The 12,760-nt window shown below is 40.8% G+C and overlaps 1 protein-coding gene across 2 annotated transcripts in view; it reads right to left on the minus strand.

Moving 5' to 3' along the window:
* Positions 1-12,543, minus strand: part of Ptpn2 (protein tyrosine phosphatase non-receptor type 2) — an 82,489-nt gene extending 69,946 nt beyond the window's left edge. For both annotated transcript variants that reach the window (XM_026401985.2, XM_026401984.2), the window contains exon 1: positions 12,370-12,543. In XM_026401985.2, coding sequence (XP_026257770.2) covers positions 12,370-12,438 — 69 coding nt within the window. In that variant the 5' untranslated portion in view covers positions 12,439-12,543. The remainder of the gene's footprint in view (positions 1-12,369) is intronic.
* Positions 12,544-12,760: the final 217 nt, after the last annotated feature.

Here is a 12,760-nt window from a genome sequence, read left to right on the forward strand (position 1 = left end):
TACAAAATTACATATAAGAGGAAGTGGGGGGAAAGGGGAAAAAAAACAAGGGAGAGAAATGAATTACAGTACATGGGGTAGAGAGAGAAGATGGGAGGGGAGGGGAGAGGAGGGGGGATAGTAGAGGATAGGAAAGGCAACAGAATACAACAGACACTAGTATGGCAGTATGTAAAAACGTGGATGTGTAACCGATGTGATTCTGCAATCTGTATACAGGATAAAAATGGGAGTTCATAACCCACTTGAATCAAATGTATGAAATATGTCAAGAGCTATGTAATGTTTTGAACAACTAATAATAAAAATAAAAAAATCAGGCCTCAGAATTTTCCTTAAATCTAATAAGTGCCATAAGTAAACTTGAGGAAGTGAGGCACACAGAATATTAGTAAGCCTGAAGACTGAGCAGAAGCATGCCTGTGAAGAACAAGGCAAGGCAGGACCAGGCAAACAGCCAGCCTATGGGAAGCAACAAGGAGGTGGAAGTACACTAAAAAACATTAACAAAAGGAGGAATAACTTGGTATGTTGCAAGAACTATCAACAACACAAGATGTGCACAAGTGAGTAAAATGAAGGGAATGAGTATGAACGGGTGGAGAGTGAACAGATTATGTAAACTATTGTCCACTTGTCACTCACTCAACACATGTTAAGTTTAATTGTATAAATTATGAAGATGGCATTGTAAATGCAGGTGTGGATTATTCAACAAATAGCATAATATAAGCAGGTACTTATTTAGAAAAAAATTAACTGGACAAGAACAAGACAAGGACGCCTGATTTATTCACCTCAATATTAAAAGCTCTAACCAGAGCAATTAAACAAGAAATAAATAATAGGCATCCACACCGGAAAGAAGAGGTTAAACTCCCTCTTCACAAATGACAGGATATCATAAGCAGAAAAACCCTAAAAAGAATTCACAAAAAAAACTGTTAAAACTAACAAATTCATCAAAGTTACAAGATAACATACAAACCAATCATACTCTAGAAATGAACAACTCAAAAAAAGACATTAATAAAACAACCCTATCTATAAGAGCACCAAAAAAAAACAAAACATGGGAATAAATTTAGTCAAGGAGGCAAAGACTTATACACTGAAAACTACAAAACACCACTGAAAGATATTACAGACCTAAATAAAAAGATGTGTCATATTTATAAGAATCTGTATTAAGAAGGCAATACTATACAAACCACTAATTTAATGTGCTCTCTATCAAAATCCTAAGGACAATTTTTGAAAACCAGAAAAAAAAAATCTTAAACTTTCAATGTACTCTGAACAACCAAAACAATCTTGAAAATGAAGAGCAAACCCTAAGGACTCCAAGGTCCCAATTTCAAAGCCCATTACAAAGCTACAATAATCAAGTCAGTTCTGTAATAGCATAAAGACAGATAAACAGATCCTCCATGGGATAGCAGGCAGAGAATCCCAAATAAACTGTCACATCTTTAGTTAATTGATTTCCAATAAGAATGCCAAGACCATTCAAATGGGAAAAGACAATCTTTTTAGCATATAGTACTGCAGAAACCAAATATCCTCATGCAAAAGAATGAAGTTGGACCATTATCCTAAAACATATAAAAATTAATTCAAATGGACAAAAGACTTAAATAAGAACTAAAACTGTAACGCTCAGCAGAAAATATAGGAAATGAAAATACTCATAAACTTGGATTTGGCAATGATTTCTTAAATGTGATACAAAAAATGTAGCAAACAACAGAAAACTAGATAAATTGGCATTCATCAAAATTAAAAACTTTAACATATCAAATAATACCACCAAAAGAATAAAAAGAAAATGTATGGGAGAAAAGAACTACAAATCATGTAACTGACCAGGATTCTAATTCCTAACCCTAACTGACCAGGATTCTAATTCCTTCTCATCCTCACTAACAGCTGATATCTTCCAATCTATAATCATAGTAGTAGATATGAAAATAATACACATGAAGTACATAGCCCTTGCCTGACATGCAGTAGGAACTCAGTCAAGATTAGCTACTTTATTCTTAAAACTCTTTTCTTCAAAGAGAGCTTCTCAAAGAGAACTGTGATTCAGAGAACTTAGTCCATCAGGGATTTTGTCTCCTCCACCAATGAGTGACAGGTACACAGACATAACTTGATTTATAATATATTATTGCGCTTTAAATATATTGCTTTTTTTCTTTTTCTTTCTACAAATTGAAATTTGTGGCAACCCTGCATGGAGGAAGTCTATCATCATCAATTTTCCAAGAGCTAAAGGTCACTGGCACTTTTTGGCAATAAAACTTTTTCAACTAAGGTATGTGTATTCTTTTTTTTTTTTTTTTTTAAGAGAGAGTGAGAGAGGAGGGAGCGAGAGAGAGAATTTTTAATATTTATTTTTTAGTTCTCGGCGGACACAACATCTTTGTTGGTATGTGGTGCTGAGGATCAAACCCAGGCCGCACGCATGCCAGACGAGCACGCTACCGCCTGAGCCACATCCCCAGCCCGGTATGTGTATTCTTAAAAAATATTTTTTAAGATGTTGATGGACCTTTGTTTTATTCATTTATTTATATGTGATGCTAAGAATTGAACCCAGTGCCTCAGACATGCTAGGCAAGGGCTCTACCACTGAGCCTTTAGACAAAATGCTATTGCATACTTATAGAGTACAATATTGGGTAAATGTAACTTTTATACAGGGAAACAAACAAAAAAAAAAACTCATGTGATTCACATTACTACAAGATCTGCCCTATTGCAGTGGTCTGGAACTTAAATCAACAGTTACCTCCAAGATAGGCCTGCATTAAGGGCAGTAACGAAACTGACCATCTTAAAATAATAGTGGGTTTTCAAAGAATGCAAGATACTTCATCATGTCCTTCCACAATATTTAATAGAGTATATGCACATCTGACTAATAAAAATAAACACTTCATCAGATAATCTAGGATTTACCTCAGGACTTAAGTATAAACAAAGAAATTTAGGTATGTCCTACAACAAGTAAAAGCTCACTGTCCACTTGGGATTATCTTAAAGTCTTAATCTTTTCTTATAGAATCAGATTATTCTTTTCGGATTTCCTAAATTGTTATTTCCTGCTCTATCATAATAATTCAAGGGGGAATAAACTACACTGGGTGTAAATTTTTCTGTATGCTACATACAGAATGAAGTTATGTACTGAATATTAAAATATTGATATGATAAAATATTATATTTTACCCTGACCATGATGTGTAATGACCATAACAGAGATTTTTAAAAATGTTCTTTGTTTATAAAGTTTGAAATGGGTCTATGTTGTGTAGTTTTGCTTGTTAAAATAAAAAGCAGAGCAGAAGCAGGTGCCACTGGCATGGAGTACTGCACTTTTTTTTTTTTCCTGGTAACTGCAATTTTCTAAAGTCATTCTAGGGTCCCAGGTGCTTCACTAGTCAGAGTAATACAAACCACAGGAGCCATATAACCTTAATTTAACCTATTCAGACTATGAATTCCTAGAAGCACTATCAACTAGAAAGAGGAATGAACAGCTCTCATAACATAAAACTGCTCAAATACAGTGAAAGAAGAAACAAAGTGATGTAGTATGAGATTTTTTTCTCCAAAGGAATGAAAGCAACTTGAGACAAGGGTATGAAGGATCAGCGACATGAATAAATGAAACTGGCAGAACAAAAGATGCATTAAATTAGAAATATTGAGATTTGGAAGAAATCCAGAGGCACGTAAATAAACACAAACTTCACACTGAAAATGATACCAGAAATCCATAATTAAAGCATCTCAAGCTTTAATCAATTTCTTGACCAGGACTTCCTACCCTGGGGATCATCAACATCAACAGTCTTTTGGGGGAGGGAGGGTTATGATTCTATCTGAAATCACATGCTACATTTTGGGGAATTTTAAATATGAAGGCATTTCTATCATACACAGGTTTTACCTTAAAGGAGTCTAAAGGCACCTTTGATCTTTAAAAGCTAGAACCTCACTATTAAGTCAAAGTAACTTCCTAAACCTAGGGTATCACATAAATAACATTAAATCAGCACTATATCAATACATTTAAAATGGTATTACATTCATTTTAATAGCTATTTCAAACAACAGCCCTGCAATTAAGAATTTAAAAGGTGGGGCTGGGGATGTGACTCAAGCGGTAGCGCGCTCGCCTGGCATGCGTGCAGCCCGGGTTCGATCCTCAGCACCACATACAAACAAAAGATGTTGTGTCCGACGAAAACTAACTAACTAACTAAATAAATTCTCTCTCTCTCTCTCTTAAAAAAAAAAAAGATACCTGAAACAAATTACAGATATTCTAAATGATTACTATTCAAAACATTATCATTTCAATAAAATTAATATTATAAAAAAAGAATATAAAAGGTTAGTAGTCTACTCAGATTGATATTATTTAAGGGAGGAGGGGTGGACAAGGGAAGGACTTGGGAGTGAAATTGATCAAATTATGTTACATGCATGCACCCTTTAACCACAATGAAGCCAACTATTCTGTGCAATTAGTAAAAATTAAATAATAACAGGCAAAGAGGCCCATGCCTGTAATCCCAGCAATTTAGGAGGCAGCAGTAGGAAGAGCACAAATTCAAGGTCAGCTCAGGAACTTAGAGACAATGCTTCAAAAATAAAAAGGGCTTGTGGGGTGGAGTTGGGGGCTCAGGCCTTAGCTCAGAGGTATGTCCCTGGGTTAAATCCCCAGAACCTGGGAAGGGTTTTGTTTGGTTGGTTTTGGTACCAGAGATTAGACCCAGGGGTATTTAACACTGAGCCACATCCCCAGCCCTTTTTATATATGTTATTTAGAGACAGGGTCACACTGAGTAGCTTAGTGCTTGATCAGTTACAGAGGCTGGCTTTGAATTCGTGATCCTCCTGCCTCAGCCTCCAAGCCACTGGAGGAATTTTTATTCTTTAAAATTGGCCTGCTGAACAGTATACCTCATCCTCAGTTATATACTATGTTTTAAATTTTACTTGCAAAACTGAGTTTCGGGGGAGGCTGGGGTTGTGGCTCAGTGGTAGAGTGCTCCCCTAGCAAGTGCGAGGCTCTGGGTTCAATCCTCAGTACCACATAAAAATAAACAAATAAATAAATTTATTACTAACTAAATAAATAAAGGTATTGTGTCCAATTATAACTAAAAAATACATATTTTTTAAAGTTAGGCTTTAATATACAACCAAGTAAGGCAGATGTAACTACAAGTCCTATATACTTGTTGACACAAATGTTCTGACTCTCACAGCTGTCCAACAAGAGACAAGGACTGCACCACAGCATTAGGCGGAACTACAAAATGCAGAGAAAAGTGAATCCAGATGACAATTTCCAGGGGAAACAAATCATACCTACATTTATCTGAGAAAGTAAGAGGACACCTATGTTAATTTAAATTTGTTTACTTAGAATTCACCTGTCCATACCTCTGTTTTGCCCAGGCTATATTTTGAGAGCCAAAGAAAACAAAGTAGGAAGAAAAGAGTGAGCAGAATATCTGAATAAAAATGAGGCATGGCAACATCAGACTGAAAAAGCGATACAGGTTCTACAACCGAAGCTCAGGAATTCCCTGGATATTAAAGACTCACTAGAACAGCTAGGGGATAAAGGCTCAGGCTTTCCATATTTACAGGTACCAGTAATCTACAGAATGTAGATCAAAGGCAAAACAATATGATTTCAACATAAATATTCTCTATTGGGCCACCATTCCCAAGGCTGAGTTCCCTTCAAGTAGTGGTCCTTAATCATGAGCAGAGGCAGAGACAGATCCAGTTAAGAATCTGACAAAAGCAGCAAATTGGGAGGCTGAGGAAGGAGGATCATAAATTCAAGCATATCCTTGGCAACTTAGTGAGGTCCTCAGCAACTTAGTGAGACCTGTTTCAAAATAAAAAAATAAAAAGGGATGGGATGTAGGTCAGTGGTAAGGTACTCCTTGAGTTCAATCTCAGTGCCACCCCCCCCCCCCGCAAAAAAAAAAAAAAAAAAGATTGACAAAACCTATCCAATCACTTAAGAAACTCAATAGTCGGGAACATGCATGCACACGATTTAGTACACCATTTCAAGAGATCTGAAAATCCCTTCAAGTCTGATCCCAGACACTGTTTTAAAGGTTTCAAGTCCCCAAATGACCCTACCTGACAACACATTTTACTTCCTCCTTGCCATCAAAAATTAAAACAATTCTCTCAGAGCCCTCAACCTCAAGTAGATTGTAAGAAGAGAGCAATGTAAGTAGTCATACTGGCAAATTAGGGCAGTTCTAAAACTAAAATCAGAAGGACTGGCTTTGGGTCCCCATCGTGACATCTAACTAACAGACACTGTAACATTACATAAATCACAATCTTTCATCTGACCAGTGTTTCCTCTGTCATAAGTGAGGAATTTGGAATAAACCAGGTACTCTATTTTTAAAGAGGGGGGAAATATTCCTGTTCAGTGAACACTTACTGAGCATTTAACATGCTTCAGACTCTATAGGTAGATGGTAGGAAACAGGAAAAACAAGGCCATCCTCAAGGAGCTGGATGGATAAGTAGATAGTTCTAAAACAATAAGGTCCACATTGAAGAAGGAGCAGGTAATTTTGCCTAAGGAGACTATGGTCTTGTTTGGAACACCTACCTTACCTTTCCCAGATAGGTAAGGTAGGCATAGAATACATTCCACATATGCTCCAAGGTGAGAAAGCAGCCAATTTTCCAAGAAATTCAATATGTCTGTGCAACCATATAAAATAACTGATCTTAAGATTAGACAACAGTCAGAAGAATGTGTAACTAGTAGGCAAAGGAATTTTTTTGGACTAAAACAGCTTTGACTCACCTGCCAAATTGCTACCCCACTCCAAATACAGGTTAAGTAACCCTTATCCAAAACACTTAGCAAAAGCATTTCCAATTTTGGACTTTTAGGATTTAGAAATATCTGCATATATAATGAGATGTGTTGGCTCAGAACCAAAGTCCAAACATGAATCCAACTATTTCATACACAGAACCTGAAGGTAATTTTATACAGTGCCTGTGTTTTGAATGTGACCCATCATATTAGATCAAAAGTGGCAAATTTGACACTTTTGATATGTCAGCACTCAACAAGTTTCAGATTTTAAAGCATTCTGGAGTTGCAGATGAGGAAAGCTCAACACATACTAGAACAGAGTGCACTTGTTATGTTATCTGACTTCTAAAAATTCGCTGACTAATAAATGGTAAAATCTACTCTCATTCTGACAATATTTGAATTATAAATTTCTAATAAGTAATCTGTTAAGAGTTCCTTGGTTCATAACCCTGATTAATCAACCAAATTATGAGCCATCACTTGGTAGAAACATTCAACAACTTAACTTTTAACCATTTCCCTATGGCTATACTCCATAGGTTTGCAAAACTCCATTTCTTTTCTCTGTCCTTCTTATGCCCCAGCTGAGTCAGACAGCAATTGCCAGTGATTAAAGGCAAAAAAGCAATCATGAACACTGACAAAAAAGCTGGAATTAACCTCAGGTTCCATTAATGTTATTAGTTTGTCAATAAGACCAAATTAACTTTTCCAGAAATCTCACTTCTGCCAACTGCATGCTTTCCAGGCTAACTCTTGCACCTATGTCCTCTTGTTATCACTGGTTCCTGCCTTTTCTCTGCAACAACCATTTCTTCTATTTCTTCAAACTCCACTTCTTTGTTTAGGCTCAACCCTGCAGTATCATAAACATCAAGAGCCCTCTTCTCATAAGAAGTCATGTATTCAACAAATATTTATCAAGGGCTTACCAAGTGCCTGGTTCTGTGCAAAACACTGGTGCTGCCTTCCTGAAGCTCTATGAGTGAAGAAGATTAACCCGGACTAACAAAGCCTGTTTTGCTCCAACTCAAGGATTCATTTGTAAGAAAACTTCTACTACCAAAAGTCACGTTCTAAAGCAATTGTTCATAAAAGGTAAAAAGAGAAGTGGCCAGAGAGTTTCAGACTCAAAATACTAGATTCCTTTCTCCTGTAAGATAATTTCTACAATAAAATTCAAAGGTTCTCTATACCATCCAATCCAGCTTTCAGTTACATCTGATGTTTGTTCAATGGCAAAGTTGGTCTTCTAGCCCCAGCAGCAATGACAAGAAAGCACAACTCCTTATAAATATTATCATGAACATAACCCACTGCTGTGAAAAACAAGGCAGAAAGCCCACTTTGACACTTTTCTCTTGCTCAAAGTAGTGTTACTTTCAATAGTGGTTTGCTTAATGCAAACTGTATTCCCGAAATAACTCACCACTATGTAAGAGGAAGTCATGGGATGCTACAGAAGATTGTAAGGACTCATACCCAGCACGGGTGGGTTGGGAAGGCTCCCCAGGGAAGTGAGACTTCAGCATGAGCAGGAGGTATTAGGCAAGAGGGGAAGAAAAGGGGGGGAGGATTGTACCACGGCAAAAGGGAACTACATTTATAAAGATCCCTAAGGGGAGAATAGATACACACATTTCCAGGAACAGAATATAGTGGAAAAGGGAGGAAAATAATATGGAAAAATGATACCACATAGGCAGGACATATGGTCTTATGAGTAGAAGAAAGAACTGAATTTTACATTGTGAGCAATGGGAAGCCATGCAAGGGTTTAAACAGAGGCTGAAATAATCATGCTTTATTTTAGGTTCCTCTCTCTACTCCATCTCTTCAAGCTGGCCTTCTTAAAAGAAGTCTGCACTTACTCATTTGTACTTCTCCCCACCTTCTCAACTCTGGGCATCTGTAAGACACTGAAACTGCTATTTTTAAATGAGGTATCTGTTTATCTTCTGGTTGCTTAACTCAGTGGGCCCTTGCAGCCTGGACCCTATTGGTGGCATCTGCAGCATGTGGCCCTGAGGACTACCAACGCCCTACAGTCTTGTACCTCTTCTCCCCCACTTCCTTGCTGTTCCTCTCCAGTCTTTAATGCAAGCATCTTTTCTCCTACTTACTCTTTTTTTAAAAATATTTTTTGATGTTGATGGACCTTTATTTTATTAATTTATTTATATGCAGTGCTGAGAATCAAACCCAGTGCCTCACATATGCTAGGTAAGTGCTCTACCACAGAGTCACAATCCTCAGCCCCCTATTTACTCTTACTGTACATGAAATAAGACACTCCTCCATAAAACCAAAGCCTGAATGTTCTCTGATAGATGAATGCTAACACACAATGGGGGAAGGAGGGCAGAAGCTCACTGGATTAGACAAAGGGAAAGGGGGCTGGGAATGGGAAAGACAACAGAATGACTCAGACGTCACTTTCCTATATTCATAATATGAATACACCAGTATAACTCCACATCATGTACAACCACAAGAATGGCAAGTTATACTCCATGTATGTATAATATATCAACAATACACTCTACTGTCACATATAACTAGAAGAACACATTAAAATCAATAAATTAAAAAATAAATATTCCATCCATGGCATCCAGCATATCCAAATCTTCTAATTAGATCACTCTTATGTTTTTATCTGCTTCCCCATTCAGTGCTTCCCACTACCTAGCTGTCTCCTGAAGAACAGGGACAGTTCTGAGGTAGGTAACCTCAGTGCCTAACACTGGCACATAACAGGGATGTTATGAGAAAACAAAAGAAAATATGGTCTTGCAATGAAGCCCTTTAGGAAGAAAGTTCCAGAATATATATGTGTCAGGAGCAGAAACTTGTCAGTGGCATTCCCTGCAGAATTTTCAAGTCCTAGAGCAAAAGCTGGCAGGCCATTGGTCAGTACCTATTTATAGAATGGTTAAATGGATTTTCTAGAATAACAGGAAAATATTTAACCCAAACTCTTCCTGACTTGCCTTTCATTATTAACTTTAATTGTTTGTGACCTACTTTTATTATAACACTAGTACATATAGCATGGTGTCTACTAACCAAACAAATGCTCTTGTTCTTACATTAGGAAAAATTAATGATACACGCATTGACCAATCAAGTAAATTACAAGATTCCTAGGAATTAGAGTATGTAAGGGTTTGCTAAACCACCTTCAAACCAGATGTAAAATTTTAAGAAGTATGTGCATTTTTTTCCGACAAAAGGGGTCACAACTTTCATTGAATCCTCAAAAAATAATAATTAATCAAACTGTTTAACCAAAATGTTAAGCTGAATTAAACTGCACAGGCCCGTAATCTGAGTCTTGGGAGACTGAGACAGGACAATCTCAGTTCAAGGCGAGCCTCAGCCAATTTAAACCTTCAGCAACTTGACAAGACTCAGTCTCAAAATAAAAACAAATACATAACAAGGGTGGGAGTTGTGGCTTAATAGTAAAGCACCCCTGGATTCAATTCCTAGTACAAAAAAAAAAAAAAAAAAAGCTGTAAAAGCTGTAGCATTCACCTTTTTCCTCTTAAATATGATTTTGGTTTTATTACTGGTACCTTGAAAACAGCAGTCTAAGACAAATGTAACAAGATACAGCTGGGAAGATCACATAAAAATTCCTACTAGAATTTGCATTAATGATTCTCTATAATAGGAAGAGTCCTTACCAGTACATCTTTTAAAAAGCTAGTGCCTTGGAGCTGGGGTCATAGTTTCAATCTTCAGCACTGCATATAAATAAAATAAAGGCATTGTGTCCACCCTCAACTAAAAATAAAAAATATTTTTAAAAAGTTAGTGCCTTATTGTAACATACTCTCACCAATGTGAATCAGGGTATTTAAAATACTGCCTCTAATGTGTTCAAGAACCTTAACATTCCAAACATCACAATAAAGGAAACATTTTTTATTGTCATCTAATTAAATGGAATGGAGAAAAACCCAGGATCACTCAGAATTACAGGAAGCCCCCTACACACACACACACACACACACACACACACACACACACACACACACGGTGAGGCAAACATGCCCTGGAGCAGCATATAACAAACACTCAACCAGTAAATTCAATCTTTGGAATAATATGTTAATGACTAGACACTACAGCATAAGCAATTAAATCACCTCTAAAAAAGATAACGTTTTAACTAGCACAGTGGCTCAGGACCTGTAAACCCAGCGATTGGGTAGCTGAGACAGGACTACAAGTTCAAGGCCAACTTGAGCAACTTAACCAAAAACCGAGCTCAATTTAAAGTAAAAAGGGCCCTGGGTTCAGTCTCCAGTACAAAAAAAGAAAGAAAGAAAGAGAAAGGAAAAGAAAAAAGATAAGTTAAAAAAAAAAAAAAAAAGCTAGTCACAAGTGTTCATACTATGGGTTGCATTTTTAAGAGCTGAATCGACAAAATTACCCTGTGGTTAGAGACAAGAGAACAGAGCTAGCCTGTGGGCATCAGGGCATCTTCTGGAAGGGCTGACTTTACAAGGCTGTGCTTGCACAAGCACATGTAGCCGTGGAACTTGTTCAAATGTCTGGGAGCTGTGAGGCTCACTGGTGCGAAGCATGCCTCGGTGAAGACACTGTCACACTGCACCACCATGGCCAGAGCCTTTTCCTCGGGGAGGGCCACCAGCAAGAGACACCAGGCCCTCCGGGGCCGGAGAGTGGCGGTGCCTGTCAGAGCCCACAGGCCACCCGCAACCACCCAGGCTCCGCGAGGGGGCCGGGCGACCCCGACCGCGCCAGGCCACAACACCTACCAGCAGGTGTCCAAGAGCAACGCCTCGCCCGGGGGTGTGGGCACAACTGGAGGATGCGGCCGGCGTCCCGGGCGCACACGAGGGGGCTCCAGAGCAACACGGGTCCCCCGGGACCCCGCGTCCCTCCGCGCGCAGACGCACGGGTCATGCCGGGTCCCCCTGAGCCCATACCGGTCCCCTGAGTCCACGCGCACACGCACAGATCACGCCGGTCCCCCCGAGCCCACACGGGTTCCCCGAGTCCACGCGCACACGCACAGATCACGCCGGTCCCCCCGAGCCCACACGGGTTCCCCGAGTCCACGCGCACACGCACATATCGCGCCAGGCCCGGTCCACACGCACGCGCCGGGGCCCCCACAGGTGCCCCAGTTCCATGAGCATTCCCAGGCCCCCGCGCCCACCGGCCCCGGCCCCGCCGCGCCATCCACGCCGCCACCAGGCGCCGCTGTGGAGCCGTCCTCCAGAACAACGTTCGCGCTTGCGCTAACGAGGAGGCCTCGCACCACGTCTTTTCCTCAAAAGTGGCCCGACAGCGGTCGGCGCAGGCGCGCCCCTGACGCGGCCCGCGCGCCGCCACTTCCGCCCTGAGCGGGAGCGGGGGAGGCGGGAGGGAGCCGGCGGGCGCGAGCCTGGGTCCCCGGAGGACGGCAGCCGCCGCGCGGGCCAGCGACTCACCAGGTACAGCGGTTGCCAGCGACACTGAGCATCCAGCTCCTCGAACTCCCGCTCGACGGTGGCGGACATGGCGGCGGGAGCGAGGTGGCGCGAGCAGAGCCTGCGCCGGCAGAGAGGCTCAGGCCCCGCACGATCCGGGGAGAGCGCTGGCGCTGCGGCGCATGCGCGCTCCGCGCCCCGCCCCGCCCCCGCGCCGGGCCGGCCGGCCTTGGGGAAAGTACCTGGAGCGTCGGACGTCAGCGCGCCGACTGGGCGCCGGAGCGCCGCGCGGGCCGGACGTCGGTGGGGCGGGGCGCTCCGGGAGGCGTGACCCGAGAGCGCCCAGGTGGGAGAGGGCGGGGCCAGGGGACCACCGGCTGCTGCGGCGGGAGAGCGGGCGGGTGGGAAGAGG

This window comes from Urocitellus parryii, chromosome 13 (genome assembly GCF_045843805.1).
Source record: "Urocitellus parryii isolate mUroPar1 chromosome 13, mUroPar1.hap1, whole genome shotgun sequence".
Classification (NCBI taxonomy): Eukaryota; Metazoa; Chordata; class Mammalia; order Rodentia; family Sciuridae; genus Urocitellus; species Urocitellus parryii.